This window comes from Fundulus heteroclitus, chromosome 11 (genome assembly GCF_011125445.2).
Source record: "Fundulus heteroclitus isolate FHET01 chromosome 11, MU-UCD_Fhet_4.1, whole genome shotgun sequence".
Classification (NCBI taxonomy): Eukaryota; Metazoa; Chordata; class Actinopteri; order Cyprinodontiformes; family Fundulidae; genus Fundulus; species Fundulus heteroclitus.
Window position 1 is genome coordinate 34,893,470 of NC_046371.1, and position 26,354 is coordinate 34,919,823.

Below are 26,354 nucleotides of genomic sequence, written 5' to 3' on the forward strand. Positions count from 1 at the left end.
TTGAGACAAGGAGAAGTATCATTAAAGAGACGTTGGTACTGTTTTAAATTTAAAGCCGTTAATGTCTTCAGAGCTGAAGAGGAAAGGGATAAAGATCTAATAAACTGGATATTCTCTCAGGGCTTTGGCTAAGAGAGCACGGAGAAAGCTTCCAGATAAAGTTACTGTCCCGGTCTTGGAGTTCCTCTGTTCAATTATACCACGGGTCCAAAGTGTACTTTTCCACTTCAGTTTGATATTTCCGTAAATATTTTGTCAGCTAGTTCCTTTCAGCACCGTTGGTAAAACGAGGCAGAGTTGCTTTCGCTACAGAAATCCCATGTGAGGTCTTTGTAAAGTTGCTAGTTGACACGCGTACCATCCTAAAAATCTACTAAATCTACTAAATATATCGTTCTGCTTGCAATTTCTCTAAACTGCTACATGCTCACTGCATGAAATCCTCCAAATAGTCTCCGACAGATTAATCACCTCTCTTCAGAGGGTTGGCATTCCCCAAAGATCTTGTTGCTACAAACAAAGAGGAGCAACAAAATACCCCATAATTTGAGGCATGGACAGTATGAGGCATGGAGACTCTAAGATGTTTTCCCCCAGAAATAAGGGCGAACATTTTCAATTTAGGAGCAGGATTCTGGATGCTCACTCTTTGATATGTTGTACTTATGTCACTTAAAACTCTATCATGCAAAAGTAATAATAATAATAATCTTACTTGCTTAGAAGTGGGTTTCTGTGTTTAGATATGTACCTCTGTCTTTACCTTCCTCTGTAGTGATAAAACCCGCGTCCACAGTTGTATTTGCTCAGCTTGTATTTTTTCTTTTTGTCCTTTCCCCAAACCTCGTGGCATCTCTGCCTGGTAACAAGCCCAGCTAGCAGAACGACAGTATGAATTTAATATCACTGCTTTCTTTGGGGGATAGCAATGTGCTCACAGAGTTCAGCCCTGAGCCGAGCTGAGAAAGCCGTGGAGGTTTAAGCAGGAGGGATATTAAACCGGGCAGGACAATATTTATGCAGGAGGCATTCAATCAGACTGCAGAAACGTATTTATGGAGAGGCACAAAGCATTTTTGGAAGCAAGCAAGACTGTTGGTGAATTTTATGGGAGAGCAATATAACGTCTGAGAGTGAAAATAAATATATAAAAAATATCTTGTTCTCAAATAAAAAAAAAAATAACTCACATGCCAAGTGACAACCTGAAAATATTGGCCATAAAAACCAGAACAAACTATACTTAATATTTGAAGTGCATTATTACCAATGAAATATAAAAAGAAAACTTTTTCATCTAAAAGCTCTACTTTATACTTAAGTCCTTGTCAAGAGATAATGTTTGGATGACTGATCAATTTACAGGTTAGCTATGGGCCAGTTATTGAAATCTAAAAAAACATGATGACTGTGTTTATGATAGGATCTCCTACCAGCCTGCATATAATCCAGTCGTACCTCAAAATATTCTATTTTGATGAAAAGTTTATTCAAAAAGTGAACAGTATTTATATACAACCATAAAAGTACAAAAAGTGTTTTTTTTTTCATTTTGATAATTATTTGGCTATAAATGATGATTGCTTACAGCCGATGAAAACCCCAAAGGTCAGTAAAGTAGAATATTACACAAAAGCAATAATAAAAACAGATTTTTGTAACGGCCTAATAGAAGGGAGTGATTACTTGCTGACTGGACACCTCCTAAATGAAGCTGGCTCTCCAAAGCAGTGCTGAACCAGTATAATGGAAAGTTGAGTGAAAGGAAAACGTGTGGTAGAAACACGTTCACAAGCAACAGCACGACGACAGTCTTGAAAAGATTGCAACGCCCAGCCTGTTCAAGAGTTTCGCAGAGATTCACAATGCCTGGACTGCAGCCGGAGTCAAAGTTTTAAGAGCCCCACTCAGATGTATCCAGGGCACGGACTAAACTGTTCCCAGTCTTCAAGCTTTTAGCTCCTAACCTCCTGTGTAACAGTTGTTGGGGCAACACATTGATGTTAACAACTCCCGCTGGCAAACCCATCATCCTCTTCCCAAATCACAAGCACCGTAGACCTCTCCAATCGGCCCATCTGTATTTCCATCCGAAAATGTAAATGAGACGATGCTGTTGTCAAGACGACTCAGAAATACAGGACAATACCCACTGTATGCTGAGAGAGATATTCTTGTCTGCCAGGGTATACTAAGTTCTCACGAGTTGCATCAGTAAAAGAAACTTCACTGCAGTCCTGCGTGTTTGTACCTCATAAACTGGACACAGTTCTTTAAACAGTGACACAAGCATATGGTGAGGGTAGCAGAGCAGGCAGTGTTGTGCATTGTGTAGCTTGGCAAGCTATGACAAAAAGCTGTGGTGTGCCATTTCTGGCTTTCTTCTGTGTGGGAGGGAGGGAGTTCTGTTAAAGACGTCTGCCATTAATGCTACTGCAGGCTTCATTAGGAACAATAAACAGGAGCACAGTACCTCATCAAGGAGCTCTGGGGGAACATATGCTATTATATAAACCTCACACAACTGTCTGCATTTGCTGCTCAATTGCAAACTCTAACTTCAGGAGAGCTTTCTCCCTCCAGGACTGTTTTCATACTGAAGCCAGAGGACAAAATTAAGCATTAACATTAAAACATTCTGCAAAATTAGAGACAATGAAAACATTCATTCAGGTTTTCTGGAAGCGCTTTCTGAAAGCCCAGCACAGAGGGGAGCCCTGATTGTAATTGCTGTTTACCGAGACACGCGAGAGATGAATTCTTGTTCAGTGTGGCGGACATTTAAATTGATTCAACCTGAGTGGCCGGTGTGTGTCTGTTTGTTTGGGTTTTTCTTTTTTTTTTTCAGTTTTCCCAGTGTAAGCAGAATGTTTGTAGGGAAGTAAGCAGGTGAAAGGCAGCGTAGCATCCTCACGTCAAGGCCATCCTTCTTTATTGATCCAGGATCAATGTTCTCTCTGAGAGGCATGAGCCGGATTCTGCTTATGCTCACAAAGAAGGAGGCAAGATGGACAATGTCATAGACGGTTCTTGTGACAGTAAGCTATTGGATCTTTGGAGGTTTCTGACAGCCGTGACGGACAGCTCTGAGTTCTGTAGGTGTCAGCACTTTCTTTTTAAAAGGCTTTTTTTCCTGTTTTACAGTGTCTGGCCTCAGATAAATGGCTGACAACCTGTGGAGGCTGCATTTTCCCTCAGCCTTCCTATTGGCTGAATTCGCCAAAGTGACAGGGTCTGCAATGCTAGTTATGCTAAATGAGTCGCTAACATCCACATCCAGCATGTTAAATGTCTTAATCCATAAAGATGTGCTTGCACTCTGAGAAGGCTGCAAGTACCCAGTTCAACACCCACTATGGGTCCCTGAGCAAGACGCTTAGCCCCAGAATGTTCCCCGGGCGCTGCAACTTTCAGCCACATGGTTAGAAAAGTGAAAAACATGCTTTGAATTGTACGTTTCGACACACCTAAACTAGAGAACGTAAGACTGAATCAGTGGGTGAAAAACCTTACACCTTGCATATAAATCAAGGGTGTAAGTAGCAGCCAGGGAGTGGCAATGAGATGCATTGATTGACTAATAATTGAGTATAAGCACCTCTATAAAAGCAGAAGTTTTAGCAGGTTGCATTGTGTTGACGCAATGTTGAGGGGGGAAAAACATCAGCATTAATCTCAGGGAAAGGATGTTTCCTCTCCAGCTTTAAGATAATTCACAAGCTGAAAAGAATCAAGGCCTGTGGGACTTAAGGGGACCTGGTAGTGAGGAAAAATAAAAGATGAAATAGCCTGGAAGCCTCAATGAATTACACAAAGGTTGTAAAGGAGATTAAAAGTTTCTGCAAATTGATAAGACACCCGTTCAGTCTTACTTCGGGTTATTGCTACTGAATAACAGTACACTTTCCATGCAAATAGTGGACTTTTTTCAAAGGTTCTGTATGCAAACAGTAAGTGAAGGTAGCTGAGTCACAGCAACAGAGTAGGCGACTGTTAATCTGAGGGGTTTGGAGGCCGCTGGAGGTAAGATGTTTATTCCCTTCCTACAAGTTGGGTCCTGTGGGTGTACTGACTTTGTTATCACAAATATCTACAGACTTTGTTAGAGCCCTATGTTCATATGTTAGTCAGTACACGTAACACCATGTCACGTCTGAATTTCTCCACACATGGACAGTAAAAGATTATTTTGCCATATATGTGCAGTCACCAGATCATTTAGATCCTCACAGCTGTGATTAAATGGTTTAACTAAAGTTTACCCACATGACTGTCTTCTAGGTCCTACTTTTCACATGTTGACATTAAAAACTAGGATTGCAACCCTGTCCCAAAGTCTTTACTGCCTAGCAGGTTTCTCCTTCATTGAGCTGGTAAAATATGGGGCTCCCTGCATATCTCTGACACAGACACACAGCAGTCAGGGCTCGGCGGCCTGTCGTGTGTCTCCTCTTGTATGTGTTAGGCTGTTGGTTTTTGAATGATTTAAGTTGTGCGACCCCTGCTCGGTTGAAATTCTATAGTCGAGTATGAGGCCGTGGAATGTATTGAGGTGCTATTTCAAGGTGAAAGAGGCGGAAGGAGCGACGGCCGGGGCAGGAGGCTTGGCATGTCACAGAGGTCTCTGCAGCCATCAATTTGTCAGGATGTCACCAGACTCTGCGCTGGCTGGAGAAGCCTCGCTCATAAACACACAGTCAATCCCAGGGATCAGCAAAGCAGTTTTGGCTCAAGGGGGTCACTAATGTATTTTGTAGAAAGACCCGCGCTTGGCTGGAAGCTGCTTTTCCAGAGATGATGCTATTGGAAGCTGTCTGTTAATTATTTATACAAGGTTGTCTGTTTCCAGTGATGACACAGATATTCTATGCAAAATATTTAGCTCTGCCGCATGCCAGCCTCCTGCTGACATGCAGCACCTTTTGTTGCTCCTTGGCTCAGTGCTTTGTGCATTAGGGTTTAAAATGTCTCTGAAGTGGCAGCTTTGCTGATGAAGCTCCATAAACCGATCAATACACAGGCTGGTCTTTTAACCCTAAAGGCTCAATATCATGCCAACAGTTCGTAAAAGAAATTTAACAGGGCCCATTGGGGCATTATATGTTAAGATCCACCAATCCGAATTTTAAGATTTTTAAGTTTTCTGATCTTCGTTTTTTTTTTTCTTTTTCTTTTGAAGCTTTGACCTGCTGCTACCAGTTTCTGTAGATACCAGTTTTGTTTAGAACCATAATTGCCAGCAATCAGAATATTTCAGAATATAAATGTATCCTAGGAACAGAGGACCACATGCCTCAGTCAAAGCTCCAAAGGATAAAAGGGAGGTACCTTTTTGTTCTCTGTCCGGCCTTGCTGTTATCTTCTGAAAGTCTTACTCTCTCTCTCACTCTTTTGCAGCTTGATTGAACGACGGACTCAAAAAAACAGCTTTTAAATAGTTTATTTCATGTCTATGCTTACTCTGTATCAACATTGTTGATACTGAAAACCGCTAATTTTGGGTCTAATCCTGTAGTACGAGCTTACCTATTGAAGAGTGTTGTCAGCGCAATCTACCTAAGAACAAATGTGGTGCGTTCACTGGTCGGAAAATTAATTGATTTTTGAGTTTCCAACTGACCAGTGACCAGTCCTGTGAACAGATGATTTTTTGTGTTTTTGTTTTTTGCTGCATCTCTAATTGAATGTTCACCAGAAAGGACTTAAAAAAAGTAGGAAAGAGAGAGGAGGCCTTGATACCAATTTGATGCAGCAGGTTAAGAAAGTTTTAAGTTTTAGCACTTCACACAATGCAAATGTTCAAAGGAGGACCATGGACCTGAATCCGCTTGTGCATTATTATCTCCAAGACACTTTTTGGAAAGACTTTTATTATTTTTTTGTGAAGCAACCAAAAACCTAAAAGTAAGATCAGCTCTACAGCAATCTATGAATGGGAAAGTCGAGGATGATGGTAAAGGAAATTAGGATAAGGATGAAGAAGTAAACTATAAACTGGAGAATACATTGTCTCTGTGAAACTGCTGCTTTTTATTTTACATTGATATGTTGAAAAGAAAAGAGTGGATTGCTTATCTCAGAAAAATATATTTCACTCTTTTATTTGTCTAGTATGCCTGGCAAATTAAGCAGTTCTTGTTACTGGTTCATATTTTAACACAGAACAGTCATTATTTCTATCATTATTTATTTCTGAGCATTTCAGTGTCATTTTTGTGCTTGTTGACTTACAAAAGCCTATCTAACTCCACTTTCGAAACACGCAGAGAAGGCGTGCTTCTGTTGAAATTCAAAGTCTTCTTCAAGTAAACAGAGTTTCATTAAAGTGAAATATCAAAACATGGTCACCCTGGCTATTAGTGACTCACTGTGTCCCCCGACATCCACCATTAATGAAGGGCTTTCCTTTTCACGCACACAAACACAGCTGACCGTCCCAAAGCCCTCCTGTGTCCCTCTTTTACTTTTAAGGTCAAGCTTTTGTCTCTCCGATCACACACCCACACCCACACAGAGGCCCAATTTTCTGTTCTATGCACTGCCGAGCGACGTGCACTAGTTAGAAACCGCATTACCGCTGAAAGACTGAGAAACAGCAGAGCTGTACGTTTTGAGAATCCCAAGTGGAAATTGCACTTATTTGTTTTCAGGGATGAAGAAGGCTGACAAATGAACCCCCCTGGGAAGGAAGCAGGCGGATACTACTCCTTTCTTCTTCTCCGCTCTGCATGGCCCTGGAGTGTTCATTATGACCAGAATAGACACCTTCTTTTTAGCGTGTTAGAACATTCTCAAAACAAGCCGTGGACCTGAGGGACTCCCGCTGCTCCTCAGCTGCTTCAGCTGGGAATTCCTCCTCTCCCCGTCTGCTGTGGGGAAGTTGCTTGCCTGCAGCAGTCTCTCTTGACCGATAATAGCATTTGTAAGTGGAAAAGATTGACGTGGATTAGGGAAATGACTGCTGGGCTTTTTTGGTTGCTCATTCACATGAGACTTGAGAAGATGTTTTCATGCGGCGACGGCGCGTAACAGAGAAAAGACGGCTCCTTAAAGAAGATCATTATGCAGAGCTACTCTTCTTTGTGCTTGGTACAACCGACCAAGCTCAGTGAAACTCTCATTCTCCCACGTAGTGCGAGAGTCAGCAGATGCTTTTGTTCAAACTGATTGGGATCCTCTATCAACAATGGCCACCTCTGACCCGTAACAACAATATCACCTGTACATGGAACTGTGAAGCGTGCTGCGCATGTCTTTGCTAATGACGGATGCTCTCATGGAGCGCCGTCGGATGAGCCTGCTCCCGCTGGAGTTGGGCTGGTGCGAGAGGTTTGTCAGGGAGATGGAAGCCCCCAGTGACAGCTGGCTGCTGTCTCCACCCAGGGGACCTGGGGCCCGTCTACACCTTTTTGGCAGGTAAAGGATTTAGTTGGCTTCAGGAAGGGGGAGGAGGAGCCCTTGCCAAAACCCCAAGAGGCCCCAGGAGCGTTAATTACAGTTTATGTATGCGCTGTCATCCCCCATGAGCCTCTCTGCCTCTGGAGCGGACTGCTGATGTCTGAGCACTTTGTTCTTCTGGATGAGGTCCCTGCAGAGGAATACCCTAGGACGGAGCTTATTATCTATTGTTCTGTGTGGCTTCAACCCCACAGCTATTATTACTCTTAATTTGGATGAATTTGCATGTTAATGTTTCTAATAACCTATTTGTTGCAATTACTGAAATTTTATCAAATAAAATCTAACTTGGCAGATTAGATCCTTCGTACATAATATTGGTTTCTCTAAGGGTTTTTAACCTATATAAAATTACACACACTGTCACTTTTGTTTTTATTGTTATGATTATTATTATTCCAGATTTAAGGGAAGTTGCAGTGAGTAAATTATATATATATATATATATATATATATATATATATATATATATATATATATATATATATATATATATATATATATATATATATATATATATATATATATAAACAATATTTCAGCTGCAGCTAGCTTCTGTCATTAGCAGAACTGTTTTAGAGGAACAAACTTTCATGTCAGTTATATATATCATCATCAAACTAATTTTAGTTCTTGTTCCTTGTTTTCATAATTTTTGGTCCAGTACTTGTTACTAAATGGCAACTTTTTCTTTCTTCTCTTTTGCATGTTTTGCAAAGGTCCAGATTTTGGCATCAATGCTCTCTCCACCAATGGCAGCCAGGAGCCTCACGGCCCGGGCCTCCTCAAGGTGTCAGGCCTAGAGCGGAGCCAGGAAAGGAGCCAGGAGAGCTGCAGGGACCCGCAGCCTCCTGAATCCAACGCCCTAAATCCAGCTCTTGCTCCGCCACAGCCTGAGACGTCCGTCGCCCAGGCCCCGCCCCCTCTACAGACCCTAACAAACGGCTCTGCCCAGGCCCCGGCTCCGACCCTGCAACCCACACAGTCTGAGGCTCTCCCCGCGCCCCGGACACCTGCAGCCCTGCCTCTTGCCCAGGGCCAAGGGTCCTCAGCGCCCCCTCTTCCCCGGCCACAGCTACAGCCTGAACACCCTACCCACACAAGGCCTCAACCGACGCCAAGCCTTCATCCACACCCTCCATCTCCTGCCCTTCCTACCCACCACCCTCACCAACAGCACCCCAATCAGGCGGGGCCTCATCGGCCCCCATCGCGCTGCAACCCCAGGCCCCTTTCTGCTTACAACGGCCTCAACCTTAACGGCCACAGGTAATGCACTTCCCTCTCATATCGTGCCAGGCTCCACGCAGACATTCTGGCCAAAGTTAGATACTTCCACAAGCGCTGCGCTGAAAGCATGTCATGTGCAGCTGATTTAAACTGGCTTTTGGACAGGCTAGACATTCCTCAGCTGTGATTTCTTAGAAATGCTCACTGACACTTTGTGTGTCTTCCAGCCCACAGTGTTATTTCATGGAATATGTTTCTAAATGAGAGCAGAAGGGAAATAGGCATATGGTCTAGATATCGAAATCCTTCAGTAAAAGGATTATTTTGCCCGCATTATATAAAGCCTGTTGTAGAATTCCAATCTTTCTGTTCAGACAAAGCATAATCAAGCTTGATTTATTGTCCATGTTAGTCCACTTGGTCCCAGAAGGCTGTTAGTAATCTAAGAGTTCTTCAGAACCAACTCTGTCCCATCAACAGCTTTGCCTCACAGGCTCCTGGGACTTGGCTTTGCCTGCGTCTCCCTGAGCCAGCTCAGAAAGCCTGCCAGCAGGGCAACACGGCCTGGCACCCGCTGTGAATAATCACGGCTGGGACCCGCAGAGAGAAGCGAGCGCTGCAAATGAGCTTTTAGGCTTAAAGCGGGAGGATGTGGAGACGCAGGCTCTGTGACTGCCCCTGGGGAAAACCCACACACTACAAAAGACTGTTTGCTAACATGCTCGCACCCCCTCCATCCCGCTCATCCCATTTCCAACGCACGTGCTCCCTACCTGGCTCTGGAGGAAGTGCCTTAACAGAAGCTCTTCGAAGACAGATGCTGCGGCTGCTGTTTGCCAGCGGTGCTTTATTTGCATCCAAGGGTGTTGCGGATTCTGTGCTTTCACAGATCCTGTTAGCGCTGGAGTCTGTGCAACACCAGAGCGGGGCAGGGAGGGGTTTGTAACTGGAAGGCAGTCGAGGTGTGAAGACAGCGTGCTGGGAATTGAACGTGGAAACAGATGGAGATGAGGGGATGTGCAGTAACAAGTGTTGAATTTGACTAATCACGCCTGGCATAACTTCACCATCCGTCTCCTGTTTTTGCTTTTCCAGCAGCAGCAGGAGCAGCACCCCAGGCACCAAGCTGCAGGGATCCTCTGCTCCCTCCTTACACCTTCCCAACCAGCAGCCTGCTCCGGCAGCAGCTCCCTTCCCTCTGCCTCTGGCTGCCAACCAGAGCGCCCCCCACAGCTTCCCCTCTGCGCTGCAGCCCTCGCCACATCCTCATCACCCCAATATGTTTGCGACTCCAGCAGCATTGCCTCCACCACCACCGCTGACATCGAGCACCCTACCGGTTCCTGGACATCCTGCTGCTGGGAGTGCCTATTCAGGTATGCCACAGGCGCTTTGGAAGCATCCCAATACTACCCCCAAGCAGAGTGTCAGGGGACGTTTCGTTTATTGGAGCAAAACAGGCAACATATTTGCCAGTTACAGAATGATGTTGCAAGACATTCAAGAAGATTTTAAAGCCTCTCAGCGGCAGAAACAAATGCATCAACTGAATGGTGCTATAGTGATCAGTTAAAGAAGAAAGCAACAGTTCAGAATGATTTATGTGCGCCTCATAATGTATAATTGCAGGATATTTGGTCAGCCCATGCTGGTTTTTCATTAGGTCGGCATGGCTCACTGCCCAGGGTGGCATGCTCTTAGGGGTGCCATGAGTTATGGCACATTTAGCTCAAAGATTGCTTAGCCAGTGAAAAGTAATGATGTTACACCCTGGTTCAGCGCGTTCTGGCTGCGAGTTAGAAAACCTGTTATAGCTGCATAATAACAAGTTATTCAGATTTAATGCAGAAATAACGCCACAGTAACAAATTTGACCAGGTGGTGATTGTTTATTATTTGTCCCTCTAGTTTAATGTAATACACATGCTTAGGCTGATAAATAAGTAGTATATGTCCGCTACTTTCATGACATTTTATACAAGTGGAAGCCATATTGGATTCAGCAGTCAGAGCTGCTGGGTGACCTCCTACTCTCTCAGTTAAAGTTCTGACTTTGGGGGTTGTTCTTGTTTTATTTCAGGCGTGGTGATTCAATGAAATCTGACTTCAGAGAACAAAGAGAATGCACCCTAAGCACCTACTGTGTTATCCATGGTGCACACTGTAAGAAATGGGCACCCTGAGCAGCTAATGACCCTAAAGCTAGGAATCTGCTTGACCAGTTCTAATTCTGTAAAATTTTAAAGGCTATTGGAGTGCTTCTTAAGGGATCTGGACTGCATTTAATTGTCATAGAGCAATATCTAAAATATTTAGACTGATCAAAGCTTAAAGAGATTGGGGGCACCGAAGGCACCGGCCGTTCCATGGCACAACCATGAGCTACCTCTGTACACAGCACAAGTTCTCACTCTGTTGGTAATGTCAGACTGAGAGCCAGGGGACATTGCAAAAGCCATTCCCCGTGCAAATTTCATGCTGTACAGTGGAACCAAATGTCACGGCCGTGGTGGACGTTGGAGTGTGTGTGTGTGTTTATTTCACCAAGAATAACGTTCATGAGCAGGAAATCAATTTCTTCAATACAGAATAAAGGGAATTGGATTTTGTTGAAAAGATACTAATGAAATTTTTATGAAGAGAAAATTTGAGCCACACTCCCAAACCAATAAAATTAAAGATGAAAATATCATCGCAATCCTCTGTTGAATGGAGAGGGCAGGTTACACTGGAGGAGAGCCACTCTCTAATGTCAGCATTTGTTGAATTTCGGAGAAAAGCCAGTGATTACTTGGAAATCCATTCTGTCTCCAGGCTTCCTAAAGGTTATTAGAACAACAGATGCTGCTGTCTCAGAGGGGCCTGTAGTGTATCGAATCACAGCGTTTGACAGGTCCAGCAGTCAGACAAATCTAATCTTCTCGAGCTTTGCTTAAATTCAACATGACATGCTGATAATCCTATTCATTTCCTGCTCCTTTCCTTCTTCACTATAACTTTGTCATGGCTTCATAACCGCCGTAATGACATGAAGTTCTTTCATCTCGTCTGATATCATTCAAGCCTCAGTGAAAAGGCTGCAAAATTGATGCAGACAAATGTTAGAATTTTATTAATAATAATTTAACATATCCTTGAATTCAAAGGAAAAAAAACATAAAGTGTCATATTAAGCCCAAGCAACACTACTCCACGTGGTTTCAAAATGCAGTTTTTCCACCCTTTTTGGAAAAATATCTGCATTTACAATGGTTGTGAGAATTTCGTCCAATATTACTGTAATATACTGTATGTGTTAAGCCAGCAACATCAATGTGGCCATAATGGCAACATCAGTGAAAAAGAAGAATATCCTGAATATGGCTAAAGACACCGTAGGCTAAAGATTCTCCGTTTGGCCTTTCCTCGCAGTTATTACCTTCTTCAGCTCACACTGGAAGGTTAATGGGAAACCAGTGCCAGGAGAAAGGGAGAGACATAATAAACAATATAATGATATTAAAAATGAATAAAAATGGCTCCTTTATTGTTGGGATATATGATGAGCTCTGCTGAATTAAGGTCAGACTGTGGATGTTGTTACTTAGAGTAGAAGATTTAAAGTTAGCCTTCTCAGTATCAGTGAGGTAATTAATCAGAGGACACAGAGAAAGGAAATCATATTTTAAGACGTGTGTGTGGTTCATTCAAGCGACCAGAGAGACTTTTAGCAGATAACAGGGAGGCTGAATGTAATACTGTCACTGGAACGGCTTATGCTGGATTTTTCCAAAAGTGAGAACACACACTGAAGCTGCACTTTTAGCAACGCTAGCTGTGCCAAACACAACATTTGCTCAAATAAACAGCTGGAGACCATTTCAATTTCTGCTCCATAATTGTTGTTTGTTTTAGATTCAGATTTCTTAGTCAAACCATTTTATAGTGACTCATCTCTTCTTCTAACATAGCTATTGACTGCTCACTGCAGGATGGTTACTGTGGAACTTTGCATCTCTAAATAATGTTAGTTTTCAGTTGTTAAGCCAAATGTTTGCGTGTTAATCTTTTTAAAAAGTGTTTCTTTAGAGTCAGCTGACTAACAAAGCCGTTGCTATTCGTCTTTTCCTCCTTCCACCTTTCTAGAACAAGACCTTCTCCGTCAGGAGCTCAACACTCGATTCCTGGCCTCTCAGAGCGCGGACCGCGGCGCCTCGCTGGGTCCTCCCCCCTACCTGCGAACAGAGTTCCACCAGCACCAACATCAGCATCAGCACCAACACACCCACCAGCACACGCACCAGCACACGTTCACGCCCTTCCCCCACGCCATCATGCCCACCCCAGCACCACCCATGGTGCGTACCCCAACCAGAAATGTGAGGATAAGTAGAACACACCTGTGTTGGGTTGGAGGGTTTTCATGCTGTGTGTTAATGATCACTGTAGCAGGGGGGGGGGGGGGGGGGGGTGTTGTGAAAGCAGAGATTGTACCCAGTCTGGACCTGCTGTGGCAGCAGCCGGCTGTGGTGAACGTTGGGGAACTGCGGGTTCCATGCTGGGTTTTTCCTATGATGACCATGTGTGTTTGCTACAGCGGTTCCTTTATTCTCCCAGTAAATACTTTTACCGTTTTCTGTGGCATGCTCCTAAACTTTGAATGCTGTTATTTTCTAAAGTGGAAATAAGTTGCCCAAAGCATGTTAAGTTCAGAGCCAGCTTTCAGAACATAATACTCCTAATTCATTCTGAATTTAATGACATCATTTGGTCCCGTTTGGGGGTTTTCATTACTAGCAAATGTGCGGCATTAGAGCTGCTGCTGTCTGTTAGGAACGACCACAGGCAATGGCTGCCTGACATAAATACTCACGCATTCATAACTGCGTGGCCCACTGAGCATGGGCTTGGCTCTAAAGATACCTCAAAGGCATCATGGCGGAGCCTCTGACAGCTAATGAGGCCATAAAAAGCCTCTTTATGGCCACAGTGTTTAGTCTCGACTGTGGAAATGTCCGCCCTGAGCCTGCAACCAAATGAGAGCCAGCCCACACTGGTTTACAAGGTCTTCACATGATCAAAAACAGGGAGAATAAAAACAGGCTGGATTTGGGAGTGGTTTAACTCAAATCTTATTTCCCGTCTTCGATCTTGTTTTGCTCGCATGTTCTTGGTTCTCGAGGGGAGTTTTTGATGTCTGAAATCAAAGAAGTCAGGCTTTTTTTTCCCCCAGTAACAATACATGAACAGTATGCCCTCTGCTCTTTACACGTCTGTACTCAGCTCTCTTTCATTTCTCCTACAGTTTGACAAATACCCAACAAAAGTCGATCCCTTCTACAGACACAGTGTGAGTTTCCCTACTGCATACTCTCTCATTCTGTAGCTAATTGTTGCTATCCCATCATGCCACAGCTCCCCATGGAGGTTGGTGTTGCCGCTTCCATATGTGTGTGTTTGTGGTATGTTTCATGCTGTGACTTGCTTTGCTTTTAGTGGCTAATGTAAAACATCCAAGCTTAAACGTTTCATCCTCCATCACTGCCTAATGCTGTGACTGGTGAAGCTCTGCTGCATTTTTAGAAAGCAGAGCGCAAGCTGTGCATAATTCCAGGCGTCCTCCTGCCGGGATGGTTGAACCACACTGTTTTTGCACTGTTTATAAGAGCTTATAAGAGCTTCCTTTCTTCTACGCAAACACTTTAAAATTCCCCTTGATGTTACTGAATGCTTTGAAAATCTTGCAACATATCCAAAAGCTATTGTTTCAGTAATTCTGTTGCATTTCTTGTGATTAAAGAATGCAAGCCTGTTCATCGCAGTAAAACATACTCTTAATGGTGCTTGACCCTAGCAGTTATCCTAATTGGCTGCATAAACATCCAATGCTACTGGGTAATATATGTAAACTTTTTGTATAGGGCTGGGCAATAAATCGATTTAATCAATTAATTTAAATTTACAATTTTGTAAGGTCAGGAAAATCAGGATTTTACTTTCCTAATGCACTCATTGGGCGTCCATGAAGAGGATAGCATGCATTGCTGAATATATGTTTAGGAAAATATATTGTCAAAATATTGTAAAGAGGTAACCTTTTTTTTAGCATACGAGGCATTTTAATTTATTTATTTACTTTTTTTTTTTTTTTAGTCAGTTTGAAGTTAACAATTGAAGGCAGCCTATTCTTAGCTCACTGTGTAATACCACTAGTAGCAAACATTTAGTTATATTTTCATTGTTTACAACAGCAGGGCTGCTAGCATGTCTCACAGCTTGTATGTAGTTTCACTTTGAATACAGGTCAACTCCCAGACAAAATACTAGACATAAAAGCAAGTTTTTAAAATAATTTCTTTAATTTCTTTTTGTGAAACAAAAAGGGGGGGATGATTAATCGGATTTGGTATAATAAAATCGGATATTTTATTCTTAAGCCATATCGCCCAGCCTTACTTTGGCACGTGTTTGGTTTGCATTTGACTTGTTTGTATTGCAACATTCTAATTTCCACTTCAGAATGGTATTTTCCCACAATTTAAGATCACTAACAAGCAAAGAACTTTTTTTAATTAGTTGGTGAAACATGTTAGCGGTTATGTTAAATGTTTTAAAACCTTAACACCACTGACTCTCCATGAATATTACCTGTTTGAGCCATCTGCATCCCCACACAAAGCCATCTGCATCCCCCCCCCACCCCCGGTTGACGTCTACTAACCCTTGCTGTTTATCTTTTTCTTTCCCAGCTCTTCCACTCATACCCTCCAGCCATGTCTGGTCTTCCACCTGTCATCCCCCCAACTGGACCCTTCAGCTCCCTGCAGGGTGCTTTCCAACCCAAGGTAACACAACAACACGATCTTACCATACTTACAGCAAAACCAATTGGGTTTTGTGTCGTCTTATTCAATGGAGTCTAAAGTCTATTTGATTGTTTCCTGATGGTTTTCTGTATCCATAGTATGTTAACTTTCTAGAGATGCATCCATTAGAAACTTTTAGTTGATGTCTGCAGCTTTTGTAAAGCTTTGACCTAACAACACCGATCTGTCTATTCCCATTTCTTCTAAAGACCTCTATAATCAGAAGATACAAGAACAGCATTCAAAATATTCCTCTACATTAGGAGCAGAGATGACATCATCTGCCTGAAAGAAAACTCCTTGTAAAACAGAATTTTACTGTTTTAAATGAAGACAAAATGATTGAGGACCTGATATTTCAAACATTTGTCAGCGCACATATTCGTGATATGTGCGCTTTTAACGAATTTACCATCAGTATGACATTCCCAAGCGGATACAACCCTTTCCAAATACAGCATGTTGCATGACAGATGAAGGTCTGTTGCTGATGCAAAGAATTGAATGGAGCAAACTTGCTTAACTCCATCTAGCCTTCCTGCTATCTCTCGAGGCATGAATGAACCACAGACCTGTCATTCATTTTTAAGCATATCTCTCTCATACTAAGAACACCCCCAAAATGTTGTCAGTGCAGTTAGCACTTACTGGAGGTATGGTGGGATGACAGATTGTCAGATTTTTTTTGGTGAACTGGTCCAACTCTGGTCACCAGATAATTTCTTGAGGCATCTGTAAAATTTGGGTAGTGTGAGAGTTTTTCTGCTGTTGTTTGATCTGGGTGTCCGATCTTATTAAAAATCAGAGACCATTGAGAATCTAACCAATTTGGTTCCCAATCCACATTTTTTGCTTCACAGACCTCTAATCCACTGGATGTGTCTACCCGACCTGGCGCAGTCCCTCACACGTTCCTACAGAAGGACCCCAGGGTAAGCAAGTGTGTTCATAGTGCAGATGTCTTTCATTGATCAGATTTTATGTTTTCAACAATAAATTATGTCACTATAAAGTCACTTTGCATCTTTTTCTCTGTCTGTCTGTCCTGTAGTTAACGGATCCATTTCGGCCCATTCTAAGGGTGAGTCCTCTCAATCGTTGCTTCATTGTGAACACAGTAACAGCCATTTTACTTTAAGTGGTTTTCTAATGGGGGTGATTTTTGTGTAATAAATTAGCGATGCAGTAGAAGGCTGCATCGCTCTCCAAACGCATGTTAAATATCACATGTGTTTGGAGATATATGTGCAGAAATCTCTTCTTTTTCCAAATATATTTTGAACACTAGTCGGTTGTTGTCCGTCACATCATCACCTTATCAAACGAACCCCAAGGAATGTGATGAAAAGACCTTATTATGTCCACCACAACAAAGCAATGTAAAATAAAATAAAAATAAACTTTGGTTATAAATGTAGCATGAAAAACGTGGACATAAAACACCCAGCTCGTTATCATGTACCCATGTCCGTGTTGCTGAATTTCAAATGGCAACCATTTCTACAACCCCAGCTCCATGTTCTGAAAGCACACAGCTCTGTGAGCTCAGCAGATTGAGTGTAACGGGAATGCCAAAGTGAGACATGAAGCGGGGGTCATGGTTATGTTGAAACATGATCTACATCTCTGCCTATCATCTCAGTAGTTTTCCATTTCAGTAATATAACATATTCCACAGAAGTGCGGGGTTTTCAAATGAGTGATATAAACATACCATTAAACCAAGTAGGTTTCAAATCATCCATCATTCTGATAAACAGCCTCTGTCATATTAGAGTAGGCTGCTATAGTGTATCGCTGAAAATTGGCCGGCAGAGGCTTTCTAAAATCCATTTGACGTAGTTCCCTGTTGATACAGTTTGCTACAGCATTCTGTCTTTTAAATTAATGCAACTACTTAACAGATGTGAATTTATTTTAGAGGCCAAAACAGCAGCCAGCTGCATTATGCGAGACACTACTTTGACACAGAGTGATAGGCAAATGCACTTGCTTCAATGGTAATCCTCAAGGCCGCAGTCTTTTAGAGCTCACTCTGTCTTATAGAACACACACACACACACACACACACAGAGCAACAGAAGAGAAAAACAAGGCAGAGACAGTTTTTTCTATAACCGATCATTCTCATTTACTCCGTTTACACCAAAAGTCCTGGGATTTAAATACCTGGGAGTCTTTTTACCTGAGTAAAAGGGATTTATACCACGGTCTGGGTGAATACTCGATTCTGATTCGCTGCTGGGTGTTCGTTAAATAGTGTTATTGGACACCTATTAAAAAGTTCCTGACATATAGCCTGATTGTTCTAAATTATTGAGCTGGCTCAAACGTAAGCTGGTAACAGCAAGATAGTTGATGCTGGTTACCTTGGCGACGCGTCACAACGAGGGATATTAAATAGTTCTGTCAGCTGCTTCTTGGGAAAAGCTCACAATTTTATCGGTGAAAAAAACATTAAAGTATTAATAATTGATTATATTTATTTATTTCATAAGTGACCATGGTATAAGCAGGATAGTGCCTCAAGGTGGCTATTATCGTAAATTAATGGACTTTGCAGAAGTCTCCGCGTCTTCCATTAATTTATGATAATGGACACCTCATCAGACATTATCCCTTACTTGTTTACGTTCAGTTTACACCACTCTGAAAAAGGCTGTGGAAAATGTATTTAAATCCGCCTTTTGACATATGGGGAAGTTGTACTACTCATCCAGTCCAGCAGGTGGCAATAATTAGAAACAAAAGAACAATCAAGCAGAGCCCCACGAAAATGCATGTATCCAAAAATATGTTCACAAAACAATATGGAGAATGCACAACTAGCATATTCCCTTATCCTTTCTTCCATTCTCAATCACAAGAAGTACGCTTGAATGAATGTCATATAAAGTGGAAAACAACAGCGAAAACATCTTAAATATGGCGGGTGAGCAGAAATCCGAACACTGCAAGAGAGGGTCCACCAATCGTTGTTGATCAGCACATAACCCGCCTCTCAACAATCTCATCTGAAAGTTCAGGACTTTTTATCAGGGGAATTATGGACCCGGAAAACTGAAATTACTAAAGTAAAGTTGTGTCAAAATGTACAGATGGCTTTCAATAACCAATAATAATAACCTTTAAAAAAACAAAAACAGATGTTTGCTACAAGAATTCATTTCTTATTCCTGTTGAATATCTGTTCCACGATATAGATATCATGTGTCAAAGTAAATAAAAACTGATTAGAAATACAGTATTAGCAGATTTAATTTACTTCTAAATTGATCAACTCCCTATCAAAGCTCCTGCTAACTTTCAAATCCACTCTGTGAGATTTTATTCTGGTTAGTATAAGGTTGATTAGCAACAGATGAGAGATACCCAGTTATTCCAAATAACAGCATTCTCTGTCTTCCCAGTGGCTTAGCTTTTTAAAAAGGATTAGATTCACAATTAGCTTCACTGAAATCCTGAGCTGTCTCCTGGATGTTCTGCATGTTGTGTTTGTGTACATGTTGTTGGGTTAGAGCTAAGAGGGTTAGTGACTCTCTTTGCTCGGTGTTTACAGAAACCTGGGAAGTGGTGTGCGATGCATGTCCATATTGCCTGGCAGACATACCACCACCAACAGAAAGTAAAGGTGAGAACTCATCAAACTTCTCTCGGAATAGTTTCAAAGTTAAATAGCTCTGAAAATAGCCGACCAGTCCTGCCGCTCTACTAACCCATCATTTTCACTGAGCTATATAATACACTGGAGGGCTAATCACCGTCGGTTTGAACGAGTCGCTTTGAAGCCACCAGCCGCCATATTGGTACTCCCTATTTCCCCCCAGTAACTAGGGAATATGTGCGCTACAGCATCGAATAACGAGGATTTTCTCATGTTCAGCGGGGTCTTAAGACTTTTAAAATGTCAAATGCCATATACTTTTATGTTATGTTCTAAAACTATCAAGTACTGAGAAAGTCATGTGCTGAAATATTTTGCATTTTATTTATTTAAATACATATATATAACATTTATAAATATATAAATAACAATATACAAGAACATATTTACATATATGTATACATATATATATATACATATATACATACTTATATATACATATATGTATATTTAATATGAATAACATGTAAAATATTTCAGCACCTAATTTCCTAGTAGTTGATAGTGTTGGTACATCCACTGACTGTAGAATTACCTGTGAAACGTTTTCACACAGCCAGAAAACTGCTTCTTGTTGCAACCAAATCCTATGGGATTCTGTGAGAGTAGGGAGTAGCAAGATGGCGGCCAGTGACTTCAGTTTTTCGGCAAAATCAGCACTCCAGTGTATTATATAGCTCAGTGATCATTTTATGCAGCCATAGTACAAAAGTTAACATAAATGCTAGGTGGGAATGATTACCAACTGTGTTTTTGTCTGGGTTTTGGCCCCTTAATTATGCATTAGGTGGGCTGGAAATATAACAAATAGCTTTCATGATTTTTCAAAGCAAGAATTTAGTTGCCATGGATTTTCTCTAATAACAGGATAAAATTATACATGCAGGCTCATATTTGTAAAATAATAATAATAAATGTGCATTTGCAAGTAGAACTTCAACCATCTTTTGTAGCAAGGTCTTAGCATTGTGTTGTTTTAGGTATTTGACCACTCTCCTAATCAGAAATGATACAGCTCATTTATAGTGGTTGGGTTTCCTGCAATGGACTTGGCTTTTACGCATTATGCGGCTGTCAACCATGCCCCCATGGTTGACAGCCGGTTCAGTGGAGTGGGGTCCTCTTTCAGGGTTGGATTTAATTGCCACATTGTCTCAGACAATAATTAATTTACTTTGGTTCCCCACTTCTCACAGTTAAGTCATTTTATGTACAATATACAAAAAAGGTCAATAGAAATGTTTTTCTTTTACGTGAAGATAAATATTTTACCAAAAGAGGATTGGTGAAAATGAGCATTGTTTAGGTGTGGGCACTCTGACTGTTAGTGTTAATCTTGCTCTGGTGTTCATTACATCATTATCAGCGACAAGCTTTTTTCATCCTGAACAACAACATAATTTGGGTCTGATGGTTAAAACCTGGACACAGTTGGTTCTAACAGTTATCCTACAGCACACCACAAGTGATGCAATTGATAATATGGGTTGTGAGCACATACAACCATGATCCCATTGAAAATATGTGTATAATGCTTAAAAACTGGGCCCAAGTCAAGAAAGCAACCAATTCACATAAAGTCTACCATTTCTGATGAGACTGGTTAAATATGCTGTCAGAGTTAAGTAATGGTTGATGGATGTTTTATGGAAGCATAAGACATCTAACCCAAGATCATCAGGGTTAGAAGTCTTATTAGAACCTGTAAGTATATTTTCTGACTATCTGGATTAGAAAAACAAACGCAGTCTCTTGTGCCATAATTCCAGCCTTCAAAAACAACTTTAGGGAAAAGGGAAAAAAAAAATTACAGTAGCGAAGCAGCTTCAGAAACAGTCCCTGCATACAGTTCCCCCTAACAGATGATAGTGAGAGAACATCCTGACCTTATAGTTATGTCAGGAGCAGAGGAAAGAAAAGTGCAAACTTATATGCGTTTCTGTGTCGATCTGGCGTCTTCCAGCAGCAGATGCAGGTCGACCCTCACAAGCTAGACTTCGGCCTCAAGCCCGAGTTCCTGAGTCGACATCCAGGCCCCAGCCTGTTTGGAGCCATCCATCACCCAAGTGACTTGGCACGGCCTGCTACGCTCTTCTCTGCTGCAGGTTAGTAACTCTCTAATTATTTAGTAATAGTAATTACCCGTGGAAAGCAGTATTCTTTGCTTCCAGTTTTATTACAAGAATCAGCTCAACTACACAGGAGAGCATAAGGAAATGCAATCGTCAATAAAATAGTTTCACTTGGTAACATTACTATCTGTGGTTCGCTTCACAGGCCCTACCCACCCGTCAGCTGCTCCCTTCGGCCACCCACCCCCTCATCCTGGAAACTTCCTCACCCCAGCATCACACTTAGGTACAAGGATTCTTCCCTTTGGGTTGATCCAGGGAATGAAGCCTTCCAGTGTTAATCAAATGTGAAGTAACTTGCCTGTGCCTCCCTACAGAACCTTTCAATAGGCCCTCATCCTTCGGAGGACTAGGATCTCTCAGTTCATCGGCCTTTGGGGGGCTAGGAAATCCAGCACTAAGTGAGTTTTAGCCTCGCGATAAGTACAGTCAGCTACAACGCAATGTAGCTGACACAAAGGAAGGAGTTGTCGAGATACGCATTTAACTTGCGTCCTGCTGTGCTTTTTTCCACGTGTTGAATCCCTAACAGCGGCCAACTCTGTGTTCGGCCATAAGGACGGCCCCAACGCACAGCAGCACTTAAACAACAGCAGTAACAGCAGCCACCAGGAGCCATGGAACCGCCTGCACCGCACACCCCCCTCATTCCCCACACCACCCCCCTGGCTAAAACCTGGAGACTCTGAGAGGAGCGCCTCTGTCAGCTCGCACGAGAGGGATCGGGACTCGGATAAACGGGACTCGGTCAGTAAAGACGACAAAGACAGGTGAGTGCTCCAGAAATCTCCCAATAGAAAGGATCCTTCCTTTCCATTGAGTGATCCCTATCTTATAAGAAGAAGCACTGGGGGACCCCTGTTTGCTTCTCAGGATTTTACATTTATTGAGAATCAACACAAGAATCAATATTCCAAAGAAAAGGTCAAAAAATGACAAAAAACATATCACAAATAGAAGCAAGGATCAAAATCATTGTTAACGAACAAATACTCAGCCATTAAAACAGGAGAAACAAAACAATGAAAACACCAACAACCAAAGAACACCAAAACTACTTGTTCTACACACTATAGAGCTTTTATAAGAAAATGCATTTTCAAAAGAAACAGACTGAAAAGGTGACCTCAATTTTATCCATGATTGACTGTAGATGCTACTTATTTATTTAAAAAAATTTCCCTTGAGGCGTCAAAATCCTTCTAAGCTCTACAAATGATCCCACTCAATACTGTCGTTTAGCCTTTGTCATGTTCTCATGGCTGATGTCTTCAGAGACAGGTCTTCTCTTGTGATCTCATCCTAAATTACCCTTTAAGGAAGTTTGGAGAAAGAAAACTATTAAAGTGGGTCAAAGTTCACTTCTGTGGGGGGTTGGGTTTACTGTGGCAGGGGGACAGGAATTTCTGATCTCTCTTTTCCAAATATTTGCTGATTAAATGCTGTAGTTGGGATAGTGAAGACACTGGATTACTGTGCTGTAACTTTCTGGGTAAAAGCTACATCCTGTTGAGGAAAACTTTCTTTCTGTTTCTAGGGACTCGGTAGAGAAGCGTCAGCCAAGCCATCCATCCCCTGTCCCCGTCCATCCACTCAACCTCCTTGGCCACAGCCGGCCCCCTGAGCACCACAGGAACCACCTGCCTGTTGCTTCTGGAGACCCACAGAGAGACAAGGAAACAAAGGCCAAAGACAAAGAGAGGGAGCACCCAGACTCTTGGAAAGACAACGCAGATGAACACAAGCTCAAAGAAAACCAGCACAGTGACAAGGACACACCCGTCATCCATGACGGCCGAGTGTCAGAGGACAAATTGCCCAACAGGGGAACTACGTCCCCCTACGTTCGGCAGACCAGCTTGGAGCGTCCCAATGGTGGCCTGAGCAGAGATGTCCTGGAGAGGAAGGCAGAGCTGCCGTTTGAGCAGCAGAAGAAGAACAACAGCAGTGAGGTCAAAGTAAAGGAGGAGAGGAAAGAGGAGCAGGACGGAGTAACAGAGAGGATCAGTGAGCCCCCTTCACAGGCATCCGCCACACCGACGCTCCACCCACCCTCCTCGGTGCCTGTTCCCATGGGCATGGCAGGAGTCCATCCCATCAACAGCATCAGCGGTCTAGAGAGAACTCGTGTTGTGGCCCCCTTCATGGGAGCCAGCCCTCTCCCTGGAGCCGAGAGGTTCCCCTATCCCGCTTTTCACTGGGACCCAATGAGGGATCCCTACAGGGGCCTGGACATCCACAGAAGGGACCCTTTAGGCAGGGACCTGCTGTTGAGGAACGATCCTCTGCACCGGCTGGCGGTGCCACGCCTCTATGAGGCCGAGCGCTCCTACAGGGACCGTGAACCTCACGACTTTAACCGTGACCACGCCCATTCTCTGGCCCTGGAGCAGAGAAGGGAACAGGAGCGAGCACATCTGGAGGAGCGCGACCGCCTCAACATGCTCAGAGAGGACTATGAGCATGGTCGCCTCCACCCCTCAATGCATCATCCTGTCCTTGATGGACACCTTCCCCACCCCGCCCCAGCCCTTATGGCCCCAGGACTGCCAGGCATGCACTACTCCAGAGTCAGCCCCTCAGCGGCGGTGGCAGCGGCGGCCGCCGCGCATCAGAACAGCATCTTAAACAAAACACCACCCACAGCATCCCTGAGTGCTCCGCCCCCCCTCATCCCCACCCTGGGGGCACGGCCCGGTTCGCCCAGACGGACTACTCCCCTGGCCACAGATATCAGGGACAGACCGACTCACAAAGACATCGAGGCGCGATGAGCCAAGCCGGCGTCCCTCCAGCCCTGTGCCTCACCATCACTAAACTCACACCCAGCACTTAGCTTTGGACAAAGCAAGACTGTAACATAGCTGTGAATAATTTATGTGGACAGAGACATGTCTACAGATGTTTTTTTGTATAAAACTAAAACGAAAAGAACCTTTTTTTTTTTAGTTTGCTCCATGGTTTGTGTGCATTCTTTATCCTGTATAGCGAAGTGATGTGGAGTAAGACTAAACTTTGGAATGTACAGCTACTTTAGCACTGACAGTCATGTAGATAATGTGTGCAGTCGGTGTGCTCACTCTGTATGGATCGAAAATCATGGTACAAATATGCAAAAGAGTGTTTCGAAAGCTTTACTTTGACTAAATGTAGATATAGGAGTATTAAGGCTTTGATTCAGAATGTGCTTTTCTTTTTTTGTTTTTGCAATCGGTTTTCTTTTCAGCATGTTCCAGAGATTCCACATACAACTATGCAACAAATGTCTGGGCTCCTGTTCGGAAAGCCGGCCTTCTCAGCGCTGCTGACTGCGCACCAATAATGGCAAACACGGCTGGATTCTCCCCAACATCCAGAATCCGCAATGACAAACACGAGCTTTAACCGGTTCGCAGAGGTCGGGATTTTTTCCGATGAAGCTAAATGATAAATGTTTAAGAATGACTCTATCATACGATAAATTGTAGTGACAATCTACATTCTTGCATTGAATCTCAACGTATTTTTATTGATTGCCAAATCCCAGCTAAAACAACGCTTATTTGTTGTCTTGGCTCCTCTGGTTCTGGTTGTGGGGAGAATGCAGCCCAGTCAACACCACGACAGCACATTAGCCCAACCGACGGTGTGTAAAGTACATGTTTTGGAAATTAATTCTGTTGGTCGGACAGTGTAATAAAGTGCTTTCCTGAGTTGTTGTACCTACAAATACAAAAGACAAAAAAATGCAAGTCTCAGCTATGGGCAGTTTGTTTCTAACTTGCAGAGATCTATTTTAGTAGTTCCTGAAGGTTTAGTTGTGCGCTTCAAACTCTGTGATATCATGTTGTGCAGTGTTTTTTTAACCTAACGATAAAATGTCCACCAGAGCCATAGTGGTTAGTCGATGCGTAACGCCAGAAGATTGTTACCAGAGAAACTCTTTTGCCGTTTACCGTGTACAGAGAGAGGGGGGCAGGGGTGGGGCGGGGTGGGGTGGGGGAGGGGGGGCTTTCTAGCTCATGTACAAAAATGAGAAAAAAAAATGAAGTGACTGAATCTTCAGCATGTTCCTCATTTAAACTTGTGATATGTAAATTGTGCCATGTTATTAAAAAATGTGTACTTTAGCTGTCTTCGAGCCCTTATTTTTCCATCCACCTTTATAAGGTGCTGTGCAGAAATAGTCCCACCCCTTGACTGAACAGTTTGTCATGTTGTCAACTGTAATCCCCATTGTGAAGGGGAAGGATAACTATACGTGGGTTTCAAAGTGTTTAATAATAAAAATGTGAATTATGGCGTACGTTTAAATTCCGCCTCCTTTACTCTGATAATAAGTCACCCCAGCTAGTACAGGCAATTTGAATCTGAGTAATTTGATGAGTCTACAACCAGCTGTTCTGTTTCTGGCCTCCGAGGTTTATTGGAGAACAACCGGTATCATGAAGACCAAGGAACCCAGCAGACAGACCAGGGAGACATTCAAAGCAGGGGTACATCTAGGGCTGGGCCATAATTCAATAACAATATATATCGGTCGATAGATGTATATCGATGATAGAAAAAAAGGGTCATTAAAAAGTTCAATAGAATAACAGTTTTCCTTCCTTTTGCATTTTAGATTAGATTAATATTACAGTCATTATATCCTCCCAACCAATCACAAAGGCAGACCCAAGACCAAATCACTAAGCTCTGCCCTCTTTAAAGAGTTCAGAGCACGTGTTCTTTTTTCTTTTTTAAAATGTCCAGTTTTGGTAAAAAGTTGGTTGAATAAAGGGTTGACTTTGAATTCAGTGTTTGTGAGTTCTGTATCTAAAAAAAGGTCGCTAAGCAACAGCATAAAATGGTCAGGGTTGCACTTAAAATATATGTTTTTAATTTGTGCATAATTATTGATATCGATCAATGTAATTTCTATTTTATCGATATGCTTTTTTTAAATATATATCACCCAGACCTAGGTAGATGATAAAACAATTTCCCATGGCTCTGATCAGTTAATAGCTGACAGCAGGACAGCTAATCCTGAAGATTCTCTGC

General features: G+C 42.6%; 1 protein-coding gene across 14 annotated transcripts in view; it reads left to right on the forward strand.

Annotated features, from left to right (window-relative positions):
• auts2a (activator of transcription and developmental regulator AUTS2 a) overlaps positions 1–25,614 on the forward strand; it is a 436,359-nt gene extending 410,745 nt beyond the window's left edge. For 6 of the 14 annotated variants that reach the window (XM_036143434.1, XM_036143444.1, XM_036143435.1 and 3 more), the window contains 13 exons: positions 8,178–8,727; positions 9,784–10,064; positions 12,814–13,046; positions 13,973–14,017; positions 15,417–15,512; positions 16,394–16,465; positions 16,585–16,614; positions 19,093–19,164; positions 21,161–21,302; positions 21,475–21,555; positions 21,647–21,730; positions 21,850–22,099; positions 22,867–25,614. In XM_036143434.1, coding sequence (XP_035999327.1) covers positions 8,178–8,727; positions 9,784–10,064; positions 12,814–13,046; positions 13,973–14,017; positions 15,417–15,512; positions 16,394–16,465; positions 16,585–16,614; positions 19,093–19,164; positions 21,161–21,302; positions 21,475–21,555; positions 21,647–21,730; positions 21,850–22,099; positions 22,867–24,103 — 3,173 coding nt within the window. In that variant the 3' untranslated portion in view covers positions 24,104–25,614. The remainder of the gene's footprint in view (positions 1–8,177; positions 8,728–9,783; positions 10,065–12,813; positions 13,047–13,972; positions 14,018–15,416; positions 15,513–16,393; positions 16,466–16,584; positions 16,615–19,092; positions 19,165–21,160; positions 21,303–21,474; positions 21,556–21,646; positions 21,731–21,849; positions 22,100–22,866) is intronic. The other 8 variants (XM_036143442.1, XM_036143441.1, XM_036143446.1 and 5 more) reach the window with 8 other exon arrangements.
• The last annotated feature ends 740 nt before the right edge of the window (positions 25,615–26,354 follow it).